The sequence below is a fragment of the Nicotiana attenuata genome, unplaced genomic scaffold (assembly GCF_001879085.1).
Source record: "Nicotiana attenuata strain UT unplaced genomic scaffold, NIATTr2, whole genome shotgun sequence".
Classification (NCBI taxonomy): Eukaryota; Viridiplantae; Streptophyta; class Magnoliopsida; order Solanales; family Solanaceae; genus Nicotiana; species Nicotiana attenuata.
In genome coordinates, this window is record NW_017671840.1 from 195,693 (window position 1) to 215,092 (window position 19,400).

Below are 19,400 nucleotides of genomic sequence, written 5' to 3' on the forward strand. Positions count from 1 at the left end.
ACTGAGTTGGAGTAGTCACTTTACATCCCTGCACCCTTGTGTGCAGATTCGGGCGCTACAGGTCCTGCTTGCGAGGGTTGAGAGCTTCTAGCAGACTTCGGAGATTCACTAGATAGCTGCTCGGCGTTTTCGCAGCCCTGTGCTTCTCCCTCTATCTTATTTTCTCCCGTTCTAGTTATGTAATAGTGGCGTAGACTCTTTCAGACTTGTAGTTTTTATGATAGATGCTCATGACTAGTGACACCCCGATGTCGGGCTGTGCTTGGTTGTTTTCCGCGAATTGTGCTATTCACTTTTATTTTTGGATTATTATTATGTTAAAGACTTAAATTGTGTTGCTTTAGTTGTTTAAAATGAATTGTGTTATGTCGGCTGGCCTTATTTTCACGAGAGACGCCATCACGATCGGGTCTGGATTTAGGGTCGTGACAGTTACCCGCTTTATTTTTCAGTTTGTACTACACAAATAAAAGAATACCACAATAAAGTGGATGTTTATTGATATAAAAATCCATATCATAATTTATCCAGTTGGCATAATTGGTCTAGCCATGTTAATTTAAGTATGATGTGCAAAAAAATAAAAGAGAATTCACATGGGTAAATATTAAAGAACTAGAAAGTTCTTTATGAATTCTCTTATGTTGTCGTTCTCATTAACTAATAGATCAACTGAAATTGGGATTGAATCCCATGAATGCTGAAAATATCAAAGGTGAATATGAGCCAATTCCCCTGCCATATTATGAGATGGTTATATGTGCTATTATTATTAACCCACAACCTGGTGTTTGCGAGGTAACTTGCTCAATAATTTAATTTCGAGCATAATTTCATATTTTTTTATTCAAGACAGTTCATCTTGATAAGTTGGTTTACGTCATAGTTGATTTAGCAAAATAATTTATTGAGTGCCTCCACTTAATAGTTAAATTGTTGCTTATGAGCACATAGGGCTTCGGCGCTACTACAGCGCTTCGCTAACTCGAAGCGCCTTGCTATGAGAATCTAGCTTCGCTAACGCTCGGCTACAAAGTTATCTTTATCGATTTGATATACGTTATATACGAAAGTATATTACACTCCCCCCTCACAAGTGGTTCGGGTTCAGGAACCAAATATTCCATCTTATTATTATTGATGTGCGGTGTGTATTTTGATTAACACCATAACGCACAAAGGTGAACTTTCAAAGTTGAGGAAGCAAGTTAGTTTTTCTAACATGAGGGGGAGACGTGATAAACAGTTGAGAAAAAGTTACGTGGAATGAATTATCATTTATACATCCAGATCATCGAATAAGATAATATGAACTTAAAGTTCATAAAAAGATAATTCATTTGCAATATATTGCAAAGCATGCTAGTTGCATTTGCTGACCCAAAGAAAGTAAGTATATTCTCACTGCAAATGCTCCTATTAGAATAAGTCCTAGAAGGACAAAGTCTATGGTACGCCTAAAGCATATAGACAAATCGGTTTCAAATAAATCTTCTTGATAAAGAAGATGAGCAAATGATCATAATAAGGAGGCAAGTGATCTAGAAGATCACATGACATAACACTTCATAAAATCTCGGGAGAGGTTCAGGTACCTGAAAATATGAATGAAGAGATCTCTATGTTGTCTTTATGGGAAAAAATGAGGTTGCAACCGATATAAAATATTTGTCGACGACATCTATAATAGTGTTAAATATAAATATATATGAGGATCTTAAGTTTGGAGAAACAATTCAAGTAGAATTGGTTTCATATGAAAGACATGTTGTTTTGGACCTGCAGTTCAAACACTTGAAAGTATAAAGTTAATAGTGTGTGCAATCACTTTTATCTATCTTAGATGTCTAGCATAACATGAAAACTTGATATGAATCTAAAGTTTATTTAAATGACTTAACTTATATGGCAATCCCTAAAGGATTTTAATGCTTAAAGGTTATGCAATTCTTGGCCCCGAAGTACCATATCCTAGGTGAAATTTGTGCACACATGTATCTTGCTATAATTATAAGCATGATAATCTGATAGCGAGAATTGTTACCTCAATGGAGATATTGAAAAGGTCATTCCACGACACTATAGAAGACATTACAAATCTATCAAGAATGATGATTTCACGGTGCAACATATTAATTCAAGTTAATATGGATGATTTGTTTGTCAAATATCTACCAGCGATTTTTTGAAGATGTTTAAGATTGGAATGCAAAGATGCAAATATTTGAATTGATGTTCTCATCAGGGGGAGTTAATGCGCGTTGTACTCTTTTTTCCTTACAAGGTTTTGTCCCACTGGGTTTTTCTTGCAAGGTTTTTAACGAGGCAATCAAAGGGAAACTTACACAAATGTCCCAAATAAATGTCAACTTACCAACCTCTAGCCATTAGTCATAGACTTACCAAAACTAGCTAACAAAAATTGAAAAACCAAATAATAGGGTTCTTTCTCTCAAAGAATCACATGCAAAAATCACCTTCCATATTTTTAAGTGTGATTAGCAACATTAGATACAAGATGGAAAAGAAATTTCATGGACGGGGTAGCAAATAAGGTGATGAAATACAAAAATCTATACAAAAATTCCAAAAATCTAAACAAAAAAGGAACTTTTTCAATGGGTATAGTTGAAATTCATTGAAAATATATAGATAAGTCAATATACAAAATTTGAGGAAGATTGGAGGTGATTTGGAGTGGTATTGTATCAAAATTCATAATTAAATCGAGTTCAAAAAAGTCTTCTGCGACACATGTATCAAACATGTATCACGCATGTATCTCACACACAGGTATACATGGATATACATGTGATACACAATTGATACAAATATGATACATATGTGATACACATATCATTTTTTTCATGTTCAGCTTTTACTTCGAATTTTCAATACAAACCACCTCAAAACTTCACCAAATCATCCCAAAACTGAGATTCAAGCTCCTTAAGTTGTGCCCAATCTATTCTAATAACACCCACTCAAAACAAAGCAAAAATTTGATATTTTTTTGCTACAAATAGCTAATTGGCTAATTTGGCTAATATTAGTAATATTTTATCAATTGGCCAATTTTTGTAATGAGCTACCTATAAATGGACATAGCTGGTAATTTCCCCAATCAAAAGGCGTATGTTAGATATGTGTAATCTTTTCCTGTACTAGAATTTTTTTCCCACTGGGTTTTACTTCAGTTAAGGTTTTAACGAGGCACATTATCTGTTGGATAGACATTCAATGGGGAGTGTTATAAATAGAATTGTATTTAAGGTAAATGTCTATAATTACAGAGATTTTAGGGATTTTACTTGGTAGCTAAGTCACTCTTTCCCTATAAATAAAAGGTCATGTTCAATTGGAAATCATCCCAAATCAATAAAATTCTCTCTCTTGACTATGCACTGCAGTATTCTTTCTTCTTTATTATTTCGTAACCAAACCAGAATTTATCAATAACTGAGTGTTTTAAAAAGTGCAAATTATCCCTACTAATATTTACGTTAGTTCCAATGATCAAACTTTAATGAAATCATCTATAGTGCCGAAATTAAAGTGGGGAGCATTGATTAGAATTAAATAAAAGTAGCTGTCAAAAGGAAGTTTCGAGTTATAATGTAACAGAATCATGTCTGTGCTTTATCTCCTAATTAGGTCATTTTCTAACAAATTGAATGGTATGTATGAGGATAAGAAAAAAAAAAAGCTGACTGTTATAGAAGTCATGATACACGTGGAAATAGATCTGCAAAGTGTAACTTGGCCTTTGTTACCACAAATTCGTTTAACGGGTCCCACTGACCCAATCTCGCCCATTGGTCCACGCATCCATAGGCTAGATTCTAGCCCTACTAATTTAAATATCTAATAAACTGAGCTTTTTCATAAATAAATATTCCTAACAAAGCGTCTCACAGACGAATTTGGAAATAATTATTCAATAATCCCTAGTGAGTAACGAAACACGACTCTTTAAAATTTTAAACAATAAGCCTAAACACCAAGTTACTGCTTTCTTTTTGCTTCTCTATTATATTATTGTATACACTACTTCCCCAAATCCCACTTATGAAAAATTATACTAAATATATTGTTTGTTGAAGCCTAAACACCAAGTGAGAGAGAGAGTTGGAAGAGGTAGCTACGATAGAAGAAATGGTCATCACCAACGGTATGCCACAAGATTATGTGTCTAACCTTTGAATTGTCAATACTTATACGTTTTAGTTTATGTTTCTTATTTTCAAAGGCATTTCTTAAATGCTATCTCAAAATTTCAAATTCTACTTCACTTTTTATATTTGGTAAATTTTAATTCTTATATTCCTATTTATACTTAATGACATTTCCTTATATAAATGAAATAACATACTGAAAACCACAAGATTTAACTACATTCTTGTTAATAAACAAAATTTAAAAGTCTACTTTATGTTCTTAAACCTCATTTACAATCAAACCAAGACACATTAAATGAAAAGAAAATATTTAAAATTAAAACCGTATAAGTAAAGCTATATTGTAACACCACCAAAGGATGTGGTGCAGTGGATGAAACTGCTACTCCCTTAACCAAAGGTCTTGTGTTCAAGCACTTGATATGGAAAAATTCTTGGTAGGAAACACTAACCCCTCCCCCCGAATGGGGCCCTACCCGGCGCGAATCCGAATATAGCCGGGCTCCAATTCGAGTACCGGACACCGGGTGGGAACCAAAAAAAAAGCTACATTGTAACAACTGTGATAAGATTCAATTATAGTTTGCCACTTACAGCCTACAACGAGCTCGCAAAGGAAAGAGCTTGCAACTGCTAACCTTGCTAAGTTGCAATGCCATCATAAATAAATCACTACTTTGGAAAATACGAGATTCAGTGAAGGTCAATCCTCACGATTGTGTACTGAAATTCAAACTCATTTTAGCAGAAAGTGCAGCTAAATAATTCGATCAGCTCATGTGATGTTTACAACAACTGCTAGCTATAGAAAAATATTACAGGTCTTTAATGTATAATACTACTAATTTTATGAGAATTTATCTTGGAAAATTTACAGGAGGTTCCAGGCTACTCACAAGTATGCCGAAATCTATGTCTTTGTCTTCAAACTTCTTAATGAAAGGGTGGCTCTGAAAGTGACATTGTAGTAAAGTAAGCAGTTGAATATTTAAACACAGCAACTAAAGGAAAAACATGAAAGATGATGCACTGAGTTATACTTACCAAAAGGTCCAAAGCTGAAGATCTATCCCTTGGGTCCTTTTGTATGCTGTGTAAATAGAGCAATGTAGTGAGCTAGATTATCATTACCAAATTTTAACTCCTTGTACTACTTGAGACAACGAAGGGGAGTCTCGGAGCAATGTGTGACCTTATAGGTCACAGGTTCGAGCCGTGGAATCAGCCACTGATACTTGCATCAGAGTAGGCTGCCTACATCACACCCCTTTGAGGTGCCCCGGACCCTACGTGAACGCCGGATGCTTGATGCACCAGGCTGCCCTTTTTTACTACTTGAGACAACAATTAACAATACTAGCCTAATTTTTCCAAAAAGACTGTCCTCGAAACAGGCAGCAAGCAAGATATGAATAGATAATGAGGAAACTAGGAGTTAAACTATTTTTAATTAAATTAAATTTAGGGTGAACAATTAAGTCAGGTCTCAAATTCAAAAACAATGATACACAACCTTAGACTTAGTTCAATCATCAACAAGGCGATATAGAAAGAAAGCAACAGAAGTAAACTTGGTGGGGAATCCATTATCAGCTCCATCTTTGCTTGGCGAGCACAATATAAAGTCTTTAAGACACAAGCAAAAGAAACAGTATACTTACCAAGCGGAAACAAATGAACAGAATTCTGGGGAAAATTGATCTGCTGGAGCAGACGGTGGTGGACTGCTGACAATAGCCTCCAGAAGCTCATAAAAGCTCGGCCATGCTTGCTGGTCCTCCGACTGTATGTATGGAAAACGTCCAATAGCACATTCAAGGATGACCATGCCCAAGCTCCAGATATCACTCTTGTAGTCATAGGTACTTCCACTTATTCTTTCAGGCTTAAACCAGGGTAACGAAGGAGTCAATTTATAGTTGGAAACTAAAAGGCATTCTCGCCAAACTATTCCTAGAAGGAGTTGTTCATAAAATAGCTGAAGTTACTCGTAATGGACTAATTCAAAATAAAGAGCAATTACCAAAACACAGAAGAAAACAACTCTACTGATGTAGGAAGAGGACTTACTGCCATGTAATTGTAAGTCCCAACAAATGTGTCTCTTTGACCCATAGAGCTGGCTAGCATTGCACTTACACCAAAATCAGTAATTTTAACTTCTCCTTTGTGGTTCACTAACAAGTTTGATGGCTTTATGTCTCTGTGGATAACATGTCTCTCATTATGCAAGTAGACAAGACCTTGTAAAACCTGGAAAGAGAACATTAGCAATGAAGAATAAAAGTCATCATCTGGAGAGCAGAAACGTGTTCAAACATTAGTTTCTAGAAAGCCAAGAACCTGCTTGCAAACAACTGCGAGATATGGTTCAAGAATAGTCTTAAGTTGCCTGATTACGTCAGCTAAAGATCCACGGTCCATATATTCAAGAACCAGAGAAATAGCTCCATTGTGATAGAAAGAGTGGTAGCATACAACAACATGTGAACATTGTGACGCTTGATTTATTTTCAGTTCTTGCACTATCTGCTTGCGAATATCTTCCTGTATAGTCATCTGGATAACCTGGGTCAGAGGCAATCACCCGTCAACATTAAAAGAGACGACCAGCATGAAGTTAAATCAAAATACAATTTCCCGGAACAACAAGAAGCTAGTAGACACTTTAACAAAAAGTGGCAATGGCCCAGGAAGCAAGGGTCAAATTGCGGCAAACCATATGTAGATTGTGTAATGAAAGATTCTGCAAATTGTCATTCCAAGAAGAGTTAAGACGCATGTGCTTGTTGATTCTTTTATTCAAATGCTAAAAATGGTTCTCTAAAGGATTAGAATCTATTTTTCACAAATACTTGTTCTTCAACAATTCATCGAAGGAGGATCACTCACATAGCCACTATTCCATGATATTGACATTTACAGAGAGTAATGCGTAAGTAATGCACTTTTCTTGGTCCTAAATATATGCAAACATCAGTAACCAATTAAAAAAGAGGAATGTTAAACATCCTTGCTTGATGAGTACCGACCTTCAAAGCAAACAATGTTCCAATCCATTTATGGCGAACAAGTTGAACAACACCACCACTTCCCTTTCCGATGACTTTGATGGTTTCAAGATCTTCCAACGAGAACTGAAGATCTATCTCCTTAGTTTCTGAGGCCTGTGAACATTATGCACAAGAAATTGAAACTTTCTATCAGATCACAGAATGTCCCATAGTGAATTTTGACTTAACCTAAGGATATACCCGCTAACTAATCAAATAATTAATCCTTAGCTGAATTCAACTTTGAGGAAATAATACAGACAAAAATATGTGCAAATTTACAACAATTAAATTTTTTAAATTTCCTATTCATAATGTCGTAGCGACTAGAGCTACATAAATAACTGAAAATAATCAGAGTAACTTAAAATGGAATAATAATCAAGATGCCTCAGATTGGAGTCTCAATTGAAAATAATTGCAATGTGAAAACATAAACTACAATTAGAAGATGGGGAATTGAAATAAAAGGTCTATTTAGAGAGAAAAAAGGTTCAAGACTTCAGCGCGTGGAGCAGAGTGTGAATACAGTATTCTTCAACTTGGACAGACTCCTTCTTGCTGCTCCTCAGACATGCAGCAAGATAAAGCATCCTGAATCATTTGAAGTTCTCTTGTTTGGGTATTACTAATTTATTACTGCACAAAATTGCTTGTGTTGAATCATTGAGTCTTTCCTTCAATGAGAGGAGAATTTTCCATCAAAAAGCTTACATCTCAAAAGCACGACATAGAAAGAATTGAATGGGTTGTTACAAGTACACTTTCCCATCTGCCCAATGCTCTTTATAGTTTTATATCCTCCCGTCTACTCTTTCCAACATATTGCCTTCTTTTCCTTTTTTTCTGATAGGAGAAAACTCTTGCCAAGTTGTGTGCCAAAAAGTAGAGAACCTACACAGTAATATAGTTCTCTATAAATGAGATCTAATTCTCCATACATACAGGAGAACTTCTTGGGTACACCGAAACTAAGAGTAAGAGGTTATTCCTCAGATTTATTAAATCATTTTCTAAACTCTTAAAAACTCTAGTTCTTCTCTCTAAAGGCCTATTTAGAAATGTCCTCCTTCTAGTTACAGGTCCTGCTATGCGATTGCAACACATCCTTCACTAAGCCCGACATCACCTACTGTACCCAAAAATAATTCAAACGAAACAACCAGAGTGTGAAGCCACCTGGAACCATATTGCCTTCTCCTACCAAAGCTAATACACAGCCACATGAGAAAGTTGATATGCCATCAAAGCATCTGCGATTCATTTCTGTCCAAATACCAAAATATACTTGCTGGGATCATCTGCCAGATCCTCTTGATGGTTCTGTCAATTTTGCGAAGGTTCCAACTTTCAACTGCTTCTTTTATGCCTTGCGGGATTGTCCAACTGATGCCAAAAACTGACAGGAACATGTGCCACAAATCTGCAGCCACTCTGCAGTGAAATAGCCATGGTTTATGGATTCTGAGCTGTCTAGACACATGTAACATCTATTGAAAATTCTTTCTACATAAGTTGTCTTGAGTCAAATAGCACCTTTAAGAGCTATCCAGGTGAAGCACATGATCTTTGTAGGGAGTTTGTCTTCCATATAGGCTTCCATGGCCAAAGTTCAATTACTTCATTGCTAGCACACTATTTCTTGTATCCTGCCTTCACTGAATAACAACCTCCATTGAGATTGCCCCACCTTAGATTGTCTTGAGCTTGTGTGTTCATTTGAAAGCTTTCCAGTAGCTGGATAATCCCAGACCTTATACTGGGATAAACCCCTAATCATTGTAACAAAACGACCCCTAATTGTTTGTATATATTTTCCAACAATTAACTAAGAAAAACTCTCCCCTTTCCTTTACTTTTTCCTTCCACTATATTGCCATCTCCAACCAAAGCTAATAAAGACGCGTGAGAAAGTTTACTGCTTTATCATCCATTTGTTGAAATGAGTTTCTTTAACAAGCAAATACACCAAATGGTACTTAAAGCTTTACTTTCGAAACCTTCATCTTTACCCCTTTAGCACATATCAGTGGATAAAGCTAAGGGCATCTGTGGATTATAGCTGATAGATCTACAATGAACTCAATTAATATGCTAGATGATCTAACCTAGACTCGGGCTAAAGTGCCAAATGCAGTAGCTATGAACCATTTATCGAGATTCTAAATTCAGAACATAGCATCTCCATCAGAGGTCCATCAATAAGGATCTCCATTTTGGCATCTTAGGAACTGTATTTGGAATACATTCTGACGGTTTGGAAACATGCAACAGTAAGGCACCACAAACTGCAAAAAGCAGAGATTCATTCTCTCATGATTGAAAAGTATATCACTAGATTTTTCTGGTCTGGACTTGAAAAAGGAGGCATGCACCACTGGGTTTCCACTTTCCTGGTACAATCTTTGTTTTCCATATGAGGAAGGGGTGCTAACTTCAGGAGACTAGATGACGGTTGTTTGACATTCAATGCTAAACAGAGGAGGAAGTTTAGAACCACTGATTCCATGTCGTCCCAATTCATGAAGGCCAAGTGATGTGGTAGTTCTCATCCTCTCACAGAGGTATGGACCAAGGGTCAGTGAGTCAGTCTCATAGTTGGAAAGCTATGTGTGGCATTAAGGATAGTGCGGACTCTAACATCTCATGGAATATTGGCAGGGGAAACATTAGTTTCTGATTTAATAATTGGTCCACCATTGGTCCTTTATACGAAAAGATCGATGATGGCTTGGCTCAACACAATATTCTTATCAATAAAGTGTTTATAGATGGGCAGTGGGATTGGTCTTGTCTTCATGCTCAAGTTCCAGTCAATATTAAGAGGCAAATTTCTCAAATGCATGTTGTTCTCAATCCAGATGCTGATGACATTCCACACTGGATATGCTCAAGTAAAGGTAATATCTCTGTAGCTACTGCCTGGAACCTCCTCAGACAGAGGACACACACAAATCAATATGACTCCAAGATCTGGCACAATGACTTTCCTTTCAAGATGTCATTCCTAACTTGGAGAGCAATACATGACAGACTCCCCACTGATGATAAGATCATCAGGTTTGGTATCAACTTACACTCAGTGTGCTCATGTTGCATGAGTCCTGGAATGATCAACGGATCCGAGACAGTGGAACATGTATTCTGTAAAGCTATTATGCTCAAAATATCTTGAAATACTTTGTTGGTCCTCTAGGGATTACATACAGAAACGTAAATATGAGAACTCTTATCATCAATTGCTGGAATCAGAGGAATAAGAACTCTGTTATTGCTTATGTGCTTAAAATTCTCCCTCCCTTTGTGTTGTGGCAACAATGGAGATCAAGGTGTAGCTCCAAATATGGAATGGAAAGACCATCTGCTGCTAGATCTATCTCCTTTATAGCTTTCAACATTACTGACAAACTGAAAGCTAAATTTGGTAATACCAGAATTGGTGAAGGCTGGGTTGACATATGCAATCTCAGCAACATTTCTCTCAATGAAGTATCTATTATCAGTGTCGGATGGATCAGCCCCCCAGCCCCCCCCCCCCCCCGGTTCTCTTTGTTAAACTCAATAGTGATGGCTCATGTATTGATGGTAAATGTGGTGCTGGAGGTGTGATCAGAGATTTCAGGGAGAAATTCATTATGGCATGCTCCATCCACTGGGGGATGGTACCAGCAACTGGGCAGAAGCATGTGCTTTAGAGTTTGGTATCAACTGGTGGATACAAAGAGGGCACACCTTAATCATAGGTGAGACAGACTCACTACTCCTGCATTTCTGGTATTTGACCTACCCCCTGGAAGGTTAGAGGTCTTCTAGAATGCTGATAGATGGCAATTTCCTACATTTCGAGTCAAGAAGAGAAAACCAAGCAAGCTTGTTTACGAGCCTCCTTGAAGTAACGGCTTTATTTCCACATTTTTTGTTGTTTTTCTTTTGTGAGGAAGCGTTAGCTGAAGTACTCTCTAACTTAACTTACCTCTATCACATCTTCTAAAGAAGGCGTGGTTATATCCTCCTTTCTTCAAATGTACTCTCTTCAAAAGTAGCAATAAAACTGTGGCTCGTTTAAGGTTAAAAAAAGTGCAATAATAGATTTTGAAATCTATTATTCTCTAAATAAGTACAAATAATAGATTTAGGAACCAGTAAATCAAACGGGCAGGCAGAATTTTGGAACTCAAACCCATAAAGTTCAAATGATGGATCCGCCTCTACACCCAGATACAAGTACAGTAATTATGGATGACACACAAATTCACAACCAATACATAGAACAACCAAAAAGACTTCCCTTCCTCATCAAATATGCAATCTCGTGGACCACAACTCAAATCAACGTGCTAGTCAATCATAGAAAAAATAATGAATTCAGATATCTGAACATAAAGCATTTTGGAATACCTAATGCTCAAACTACACGCAGAGTACATCAGTAACATAAATCACAGCTAACAAAGAGCTAAAAGGAAACTCATCAAAAGTTATTGAAACTGAAAAATAACTAACCGGAGATTCATTCTCTTCAGAAATCAATCTCAGCCCTTTCTGGTTCAAAAGTAAATCGCCGTCGTGAAACGTTCCACTGGCTGTCCTGAATTATAAACAAGCACAAGCATTAATTAATTGTCACTTTTTCGTGAGACATTTAATCACTAGTAAATAAATGGGATTAAAATAAAACGTCTAATACAAGTATATTAGAGGTAATTACAAGAAGCTGGAGATAGGGGTATCTTGAGCAGGTACAGAGAGCTTAAGTTCCTTCAATGGCTTCGTCGTCTTCATTAGTTGATCTCTACGCCTAGGGTTTGGTTGAAAGAGTGTTGAGATTTGAGATTTTAAAAAGTGAAATGGACCGCCCAACTGAGGAGAAAGGTACACTGAATTTCAAACTCACACCAGCGCCAACAAATAATTCTATTACTACAAGACAAGTTTGCCTCTATACCCGCTTATGCATTGTGTCAAAAAAACTGAACGTTATGCAAATTTCTTCTATCTTTTCTTTTAATTTTTATTTTTATCATTTAAGTATTTAAAGCTATGTGATATTTGAATTTGAGTTTGTTTTACTTGATAGCTTTATTTAAAAGGGACTATTGAGTCTATTTTTTTAAATTAAAAATAACCCACAATATTTTTTTTATAAGGAATTGAGTCTCTTTTAAGATTACTGTGAATTATATGTTAATGATCTTTAGAAGGATTAAAGCTAAATTGTAAGACGAATGGAGTGAGAAAACGCGTGGTTCTACCTTTGCTATATCTAAAACGTCACCAGAAAAACCACCTTATTGTCACGTCCTTAGTTTTTAACTAAGTACACGTGTGGCACTTGACAACTCGCTCACGATCTTGCACAGCTTGCTCACGTTCTTGCTATGCCAAGTCAGCCTTGCTACACTCAAGATCGCTACGAGAATGGTAGAAAGAACACAAGCGAATTGTTAAAGAAAGCTTTGTATTAGAGAGAACTTGAATTGTTTGCTTGATGAATTACAAATGAATGGTCCCCTATTTATACTAATCACCTAGGGGCTAGTGTGTAAATAATAATTGTTCCACAAGTCCTTATTATTTAAAAGTAAGTCCCTTCTCTAGAATTTTCTACAAGCCTGGAAGATTCCAAGGACTTTCCTAGCAAATCCATAAGGATCTAGGGTCATTCTAAGGAAATATCCATATTTCTCTAGAATCTTCTCACAAATGCTAGCATTCCTCTTATGTAAGCTTCCACGTGGCATTAATATATGCCAAATGGCGCTAATATGGCATGATGACATGGCGGGTCATCACACTCTCCCCCACCTAATATTGCGACGACCGCGGCGCAATGTTGCTGCATAAACTCTCGGATCTTATCTTTGAATTTCCACAAGTCTTCATATCGTTCCCACGTGGCCTCCTCCGGTGATTGCCCTTTCCAATGGACGAGGAACATAGCGGTGGCTTTTTGCCCTTGTTTTCGCCTGGCCTGGTAATCCATAATAGCCTCAATCTCCTGATCGTGCGAGGCGGTGATAGTCATTGGCGCTCGACTTGATTGTCCCCTACTTGGATCATCCTTATCTTCATGATATGGCTTAAGCATGCTGGCATGGAAGACAGGGTATATCTTAAGATACGATGGCATGTCAAGCTTGTATGAGATCTTGCCTACCTTGGCGACGATCTTAAATGGCCCCTCATACTTGCGAATCAAATTCTAATGCATGCCCCGTAGTGCCTTGAACTGTCTTGGGTTAAACTTCACCATGACCATGTCCCCAACTCTATAGTCCGTGGGACGCCGTTTACGGTCCGCAAACTTCTTCATCTTCTTAGCTGCCTTATCCAAGTAGAACCTAGAGCCTATTTGGATGGGCTTGTTTTAAGTGATTTTTTAAGCCAAAATAGCTTTTAAGCCATAAGTTAGGAATTTTAACTTTTGGTTTTTGGCTTGTTTTTGTCATTTTAGCTTAAAAACAAGTGCTTAAAAGCACTTTTTTACTTTATCCAAACACTACAAAATGGCTTAAAAGCTATTTTAGCTTAAAAGCACTTAAAACAAGCCAATCCAAACGGGCTCTTAGCAGTGTCAAGCTGCTCCTCCCATCCTTTGGCCATATGATAAGCCCCCAAACTCTTTCCCTCGAACGCAGCTGGTAATGAATGTGGAGTTTGTGGTTGTTGGCCTGTGGCTAGCTAAAATGGTGTCCGCCCCGTGGACTCACTCCGCTGCAAGTTATAAGAGAATTGGGCGATGTCTAGGAGCTTTGCCCAATCTTTCTTATGCGCGCTTACATAATGCCTCAAGTAGCATTCTAGTAACGCATTGACTCGTTCCGTTTGTCCATCCGTCTGTGGGTGGAAACTAGTAGAAAAGTGCAGCTCCGTGCCAAGTATGTCGAACAACTTTCTCCAAAAGTTTCCAGTAAAGCGGGGGTCTCGATCACTAATTATATGCCTTGGTAAGCCCCAATACTTCACCACATTCTTAAAGAATAGCTTGGCGGCTTCCTTGGTTGTGCAGCCTGGTGAGGCGGGCATGAAGGTGTCATATTTGGAAAATCTATCCACGACCACCATAATAGTACCATAACCGTCGGACTTTGGTAGACAAGTGATAAAGTCCATAGTCACGCTCTCCCATGGACGCTCTGCAACTGGTAGTGGCTCCAAGAGTCCTCTGGGCTGTTGTTGCTCAACCTTGTCCTGCTGACATACGAGACAAGTCTGCACATAACATTCTATATCATCTCGCATGCGTGGCCAATAGTAGACTGACTCAACCAAGGCCCTGGTGCGGCGTTAGCCTGGATGACCATCCCACATTGTATCATGACTCTCCCTTATGATCCGCCGTCTAATGTCTCCAAACTTAGGCACGTAGACCCGCCGACTCGTGGTAAGCAATAGGCCGTCTTCTACCCAAAAACGTCTCGTCTTACCCTGGTTGGCTAACTCGATAAGTTGTTTGGCTGCCGGATCATGTTGCATGCCTTCTTTTATTGCCTCACGAATGTCCCAAGTTGCTGAAGTGATGGCAGCAAGCTCGGCTTTTCAGCTCAAGGCATCAGCTACAACATTACCTTTGCCCGCCTTGTACTCCAGCACATAATCAAACTCGGCCAAGAAGTCTTGCCACCTAGCCTGTTTTGGTGTGAGCTTCTTCTGCGTTTGAAAGTAGCTAGTAGCCACATTGTCGGTCTTGACCACGAACCTCGACCCAAACAGATAATGTCGCCATGTACGAAGGCAATGCACAATGGCAGTCATTTCCTTCTCTTGCACAGTGTAACGCCGCTCCGTCTCATTTAACTTGCGGCTATCAAACGCTATGGGATGCTTATCCTGCATCAGGACACCCCCTATGGCGAAGTATGAGGCATCTGTGTGCACCTCAAATGTCTTGGCAAAGTCGGGTAATGCCAAAACCGACTCCTCTGTTACAATCGCCTTAAGGTGTTCAAACGCCTTTTGACAATGCTCTGTCCAGACCCATGGCTTGTTCTTCTTCAGCAGCTCAGTCAATGGTGCAGCCTTTGCTGAGTAGCCACTGATGAATCGACGATAGTAGTTAACAAGGCCAAGGAAGGATCTCAACTCTGTTACCTTTGTAAGTGCCTCACACTCCTGGATAGCACGTACCTTAGCCTCATCCATGCGTAGCTCGCCATTGCTAATGACATGGCCAAGAAGTGCACCTTTGATTGTGCAAACTCGCACTTCTCCCTCTTGATGTATAGCTCGTTCTCCCGCAAGACTTGGAAAACTTTCCTTAAGTGCTCCATGTGTTCCTCCAAGGTGTTGCTGTAGATGACTATGTCATCTAGGTAGACTACCACGAACTGATCAAGGTAGGGATGAAAAATCTTGTTCATAAGGGTGCAAAATATGGCCGGTGCATTGGTTAAGCCGAAGGGCATTACCAACCAATCAAAGGCTCCATATCTCATCACGCATGTTGTCTTTGGCTCATCCTCTTCAGCAATGCGAACCTGGTAGTAGCCCTTTCGAAGATCCGCCTTGGTAAAGTACTTGGCTTGCCCAAGTTATCGAACAAGTCAGCAATGAGCGAGATCGGGTACTTATTCTTCAGTGTAACCTTATTAAGTGCTCGGTAGTCTATGCACAAGCGCATCGATCCATCCTTCTTCTTCTGGAACAATACTGGTGCGCCGAAAGGTGCCTTTGATGGGCGAATGTGACCAACATCCAGCAACTCTTTCAATTGTTTCTTGAGCTCCTCTAGCTCGGGCGGTGCCATACGGTATGGGGCAAATGCAGGTGGCTTAGCCCCTGGCTCAAACTCAATCTTGTGATCCACATCTCGCCTAGGCGGCGAGTGCTTAGGCAACTCCTTGGGCATGACATCTTTGTTTTTCTCAAGCAACTTCTCTATGCAAGGCGGCAATGTCTCTTGAAAACTCTTATCTTCCTCTAGACTTGCAATGGTTGCCACGAACGTTGGCTCCCCCTTCTTGATCCCCTTGACAACCTGCATAGTTGAGATTTGTGCTTGGATCTGTCCGTGTGGCATAGTCATTGTAGGTACCATGCAAGCTCCTTTTCGCTCCATAACCAAGAGACGTTGGAGGTAGGGGTCGATCAAAGTATGATAATGTCTAAAGAACTCTTGCCCCAGTATGATATCAAAGATATCCATAGCAGTTACGGTAAAGTTTGTCATACCTTTCCAAGCTCCCAATTTAACACCTACTCCATTAGCTACCCCACGAGCATTTTGTACCTCGGCGTTCACGGTCTTGACGCGAGACTTGGTTGGAGCAAGCTTCAATTCTAGTCTCTTTGCCGCAACCTTAGTCACAAAATTATGAGTTGTTCCAGTATCCACCATTGCACGAGCGGGCTTGTTGTTGATGGTGAGATCCACGTACTGATTGCCACTCTCGGTAGGTTGGATAGCCTACGTTGTGACAGCATCACATAATCCGATCATACCCAATTCTGCGGTTCCCGAACTCTCTCCTTGCGGATGCTCCCTTCGTCCATGGACTATGGCGCTGAGGCTCTTTAGGTCGGGACAATTCCTGAAGCCGTGCGGCCCTCCACATATGTAGCATCCCTTCTTCTCGACCTGTGCCTTCTTCTCGGCGTAGCCCTGACGACCACTCGACTTTTTGGAATCTTGAGTCTTGGAGTATTGTTGATGTATCTCCTTGCCTTTTCCACGATCTCCCCCGCCTTTGACATTGTTAACCTTTGACTCATTGCCATTGCCTTTGTCGTGCTTGTCATGCCTGAAATCCATTAATGATTCGGCCTCCACTATGGCTTGGTCTATATCAGTGACTTGTCGGTGTTGCAACTCCTGTTTCGCCCAATTTTGCAACCCGTCCATGAAGTGGAACAACAAGTCATCATTGGTCAGGTTGGGGATTTGAAGCATAAGGGTAGTGAACTCCTTGACATAGTTATGTATGCTCCCTGTTTGTTTCAATTCCCTAAGCTTGCGCCTTGCCTCGTACAAGACATTGTTTGGAAAGAACTGTCGCTTGAACTCAGCTTTGAACTGATCCCATGTGCTAATAGTACATAGACTTTTATCCACGTCGGCCATCTTCCTTCTCCACCAAAGCATGGCAGTCTCTGAGAGGTACAATACCGCAGTATTGATCTTTGCCTCGTTGTCCCTCACTTTGTCGTGCCTGAAGTAGTTCTCCAAGTGCCAAAGGAAGTTTTTCACTTCTTGTGCATCACGAACACATTTGAACACCGGGGGTTTGGGAACCTCGATCTTGGCCTCTCTCGTCACCACAACATTGCTGGCTGCCTCGGTCACGCCAGTATTGACATGCTCCTCGAGTGAATCTATCTTTGCCTCCATAGCATCGATAGTACTCAAAGCCTCCATGAGTTTGCACTCTAAGGTAGTGATGGTTTGCCTTAGTTCCATCTTGATCTGTGTACGTCCCTCCAATTCATTTCGGATACTCTCAATCTCTTCAAGAGTGTGACCCTCAAGAACGCTAAGGGTGCCTTCCACCTTCCCCAAGCGTTGGCCAAAGATCTCCACGGCGTCCATCCCCGCGTTCATCTTCATCACCCACTCTTTTTACCGAGCGAGACGTCCTCGGGCAAGACCTCCACTTTATCCTCGCTCGCCTCAGTGGAAGATGGTTCTTGGGATGTAAGCCTTTCGTTTGACACAACCTCGGGTGGCACCTCTTGTCTCTTGTTGGTGGCATTCCTCTTTTTGCCACGGCCGCTCTTGCCAACAACATCCTGGATGACGTTGGCTTGGGTGTTGGCAGCGTTAATTTCTCCGTCGTTCGCCATTTCCTTAGTTGAAACCTTCGCTCTGATACCACGTTGTCATGTCCTTAGTTTTTAACTAAGTACACGTGTGGCACTTGACAACTCGCTCATGATCTTGCACAGCTTGCTCACGTTCTTGCTATGCCAAGTCAGCCTTGCTACACTCAAGATCGCTAAGAGAATGGTAGAAAGAACACAAGAGAATTGTTAAAGGTAGCATTGTATTAGAGAGAACTTGAATTGTTTGCTTGGTGAATTACAAATGAATGCCCCCCTATTTATACTAATCACCTAGGGGCTAGTGTGTAAATAATAATTGTTCCACAAGTCCTTAATATTTACAAGTAAGTCCCTTCTCTAGAATTTTCTACAAGCCTAGAAGATTCCAAGGACTTTCCTAGCAAATCCATAAGGATCTAGGGTCTTCCTAAGGAAATATCCATATTTCTCTAGAATCTTCTCACAAATGCTAGCATTCCTCTTATGTAAGCTTCCACATGACATTAATATATGTCAAATGGCGCCTATGTGGCATGATGACATGGCAGGTCATCACATTATGCTTAAATATAAACTTGGTTAACAAATATTTACTATTCCAAATGCAATCCTCTTTTATATCATCCTAAGTATGCTATCTTTAATTTCAACAAAGCATTTTTTAACTAATGTTTGATATTCCAAGATGCTTGGTATACGTGCGTAGTAGTACTATTATTACTATTTTTTTATTACTTGTTATGCCACTCGCTTTCATTACCTTATTGTATTACTGTTGTTATTGCTTGTTGGTTTATTTTTACCGTTCGTTGAGTCGACTATCGGAAATAACCTATATGCCTTTATAGGATAAGGGTAAGGCTATGTACACTAGACCCTCCCCATTAAGCTGGGTTTTTTTTTGTTGTCCATTTTAATTAGCTAATGCAGTCGAGTGGATGTTATTGGCTCAGAGATAGTGTCATCATTGGGCTTGATTGTGTGTACAAATAGATTCATTATAATAATTAAGCTATATAATTTCTTTTTTTTTTAGGTATCCGAGTTGGAGTTCAACTCCTGATCACTCATTGCCTTCATTTCTCACTCAAATCTGAGAAAGCAAGGAACTCAAATTGGCCAAATTCACTCGATATATCAATGAAACAATGCTCCAATAAATCAAAATTGGAAAGTCACAACTACAACTCAAGAGAAAATGAGTTGGAAAAACATAGAAATACAAAGAGAGAGAAGAAAATGAAAGGAGAATTAATAGATAACAATTCGCTAACTCTTTCAACCCTTCTTCCACTTGTAGCTCATGAACCTTCACACTTTCAACCCAAAAGAAATTGAGAAATTAATGATAAACGTTTCAAACTTGATAGCAGAATAGAACTTAAGAAATTTAAGTACAATTGCACCCAAG

General features: G+C 39.3%; 1 protein-coding gene across 1 annotated transcript; it reads right to left on the bottom strand.

Annotated features, from left to right (window-relative positions):
* Nucleotides 1–4,871: 4,871 nt before the first annotated feature.
* LOC109210505 (mitogen-activated protein kinase kinase 6) lies at nt 4,872–12,205 on the bottom strand. Its single transcript, XM_019373926.1, has 8 exons — nt 11,940–12,205; nt 11,735–11,819; nt 7,211–7,345; nt 6,522–6,746; nt 6,249–6,431; nt 5,840–6,063; nt 5,223–5,268; nt 4,872–5,128 (listed from the first exon to the last, which is right to left on the bottom strand). Exons 1-8 carry the CDS (start codon nt 12,011–12,013, stop codon nt 5,036–5,038), a joined length of 1,065 nt encoding a protein of 354 aa, XP_019229471.1. The 5' UTR covers nt 12,014–12,205; the 3' UTR covers nt 4,872–5,035.
* Nucleotides 12,206–19,400: the final 7,195 nt, after the last annotated feature.

Bases quoted from the DNA above. Each gene is read 5' to 3' on its own strand.
- LOC109210505 (XM_019373926.1), bottom strand. From the start codon at position 12,013: ATGAAGACGACGAAGCCATTGAAGGAACTTAAGCTCTCTGTACCTGCT. The intron at 6,747-7,210 runs GTCGGTACTCAT...CCTCTGACCCAG, and splicing joins GAACATTGTTTGCTTTGAAG to GTTATCCAGATGACTATACA. The intron at 6,064-6,248 runs GTAAGTCCTCTT...CCCTGGTTTAAG, and splicing joins GGACTTACAATTACATGGCA to CCTGAAAGAATAAGTGGAAG.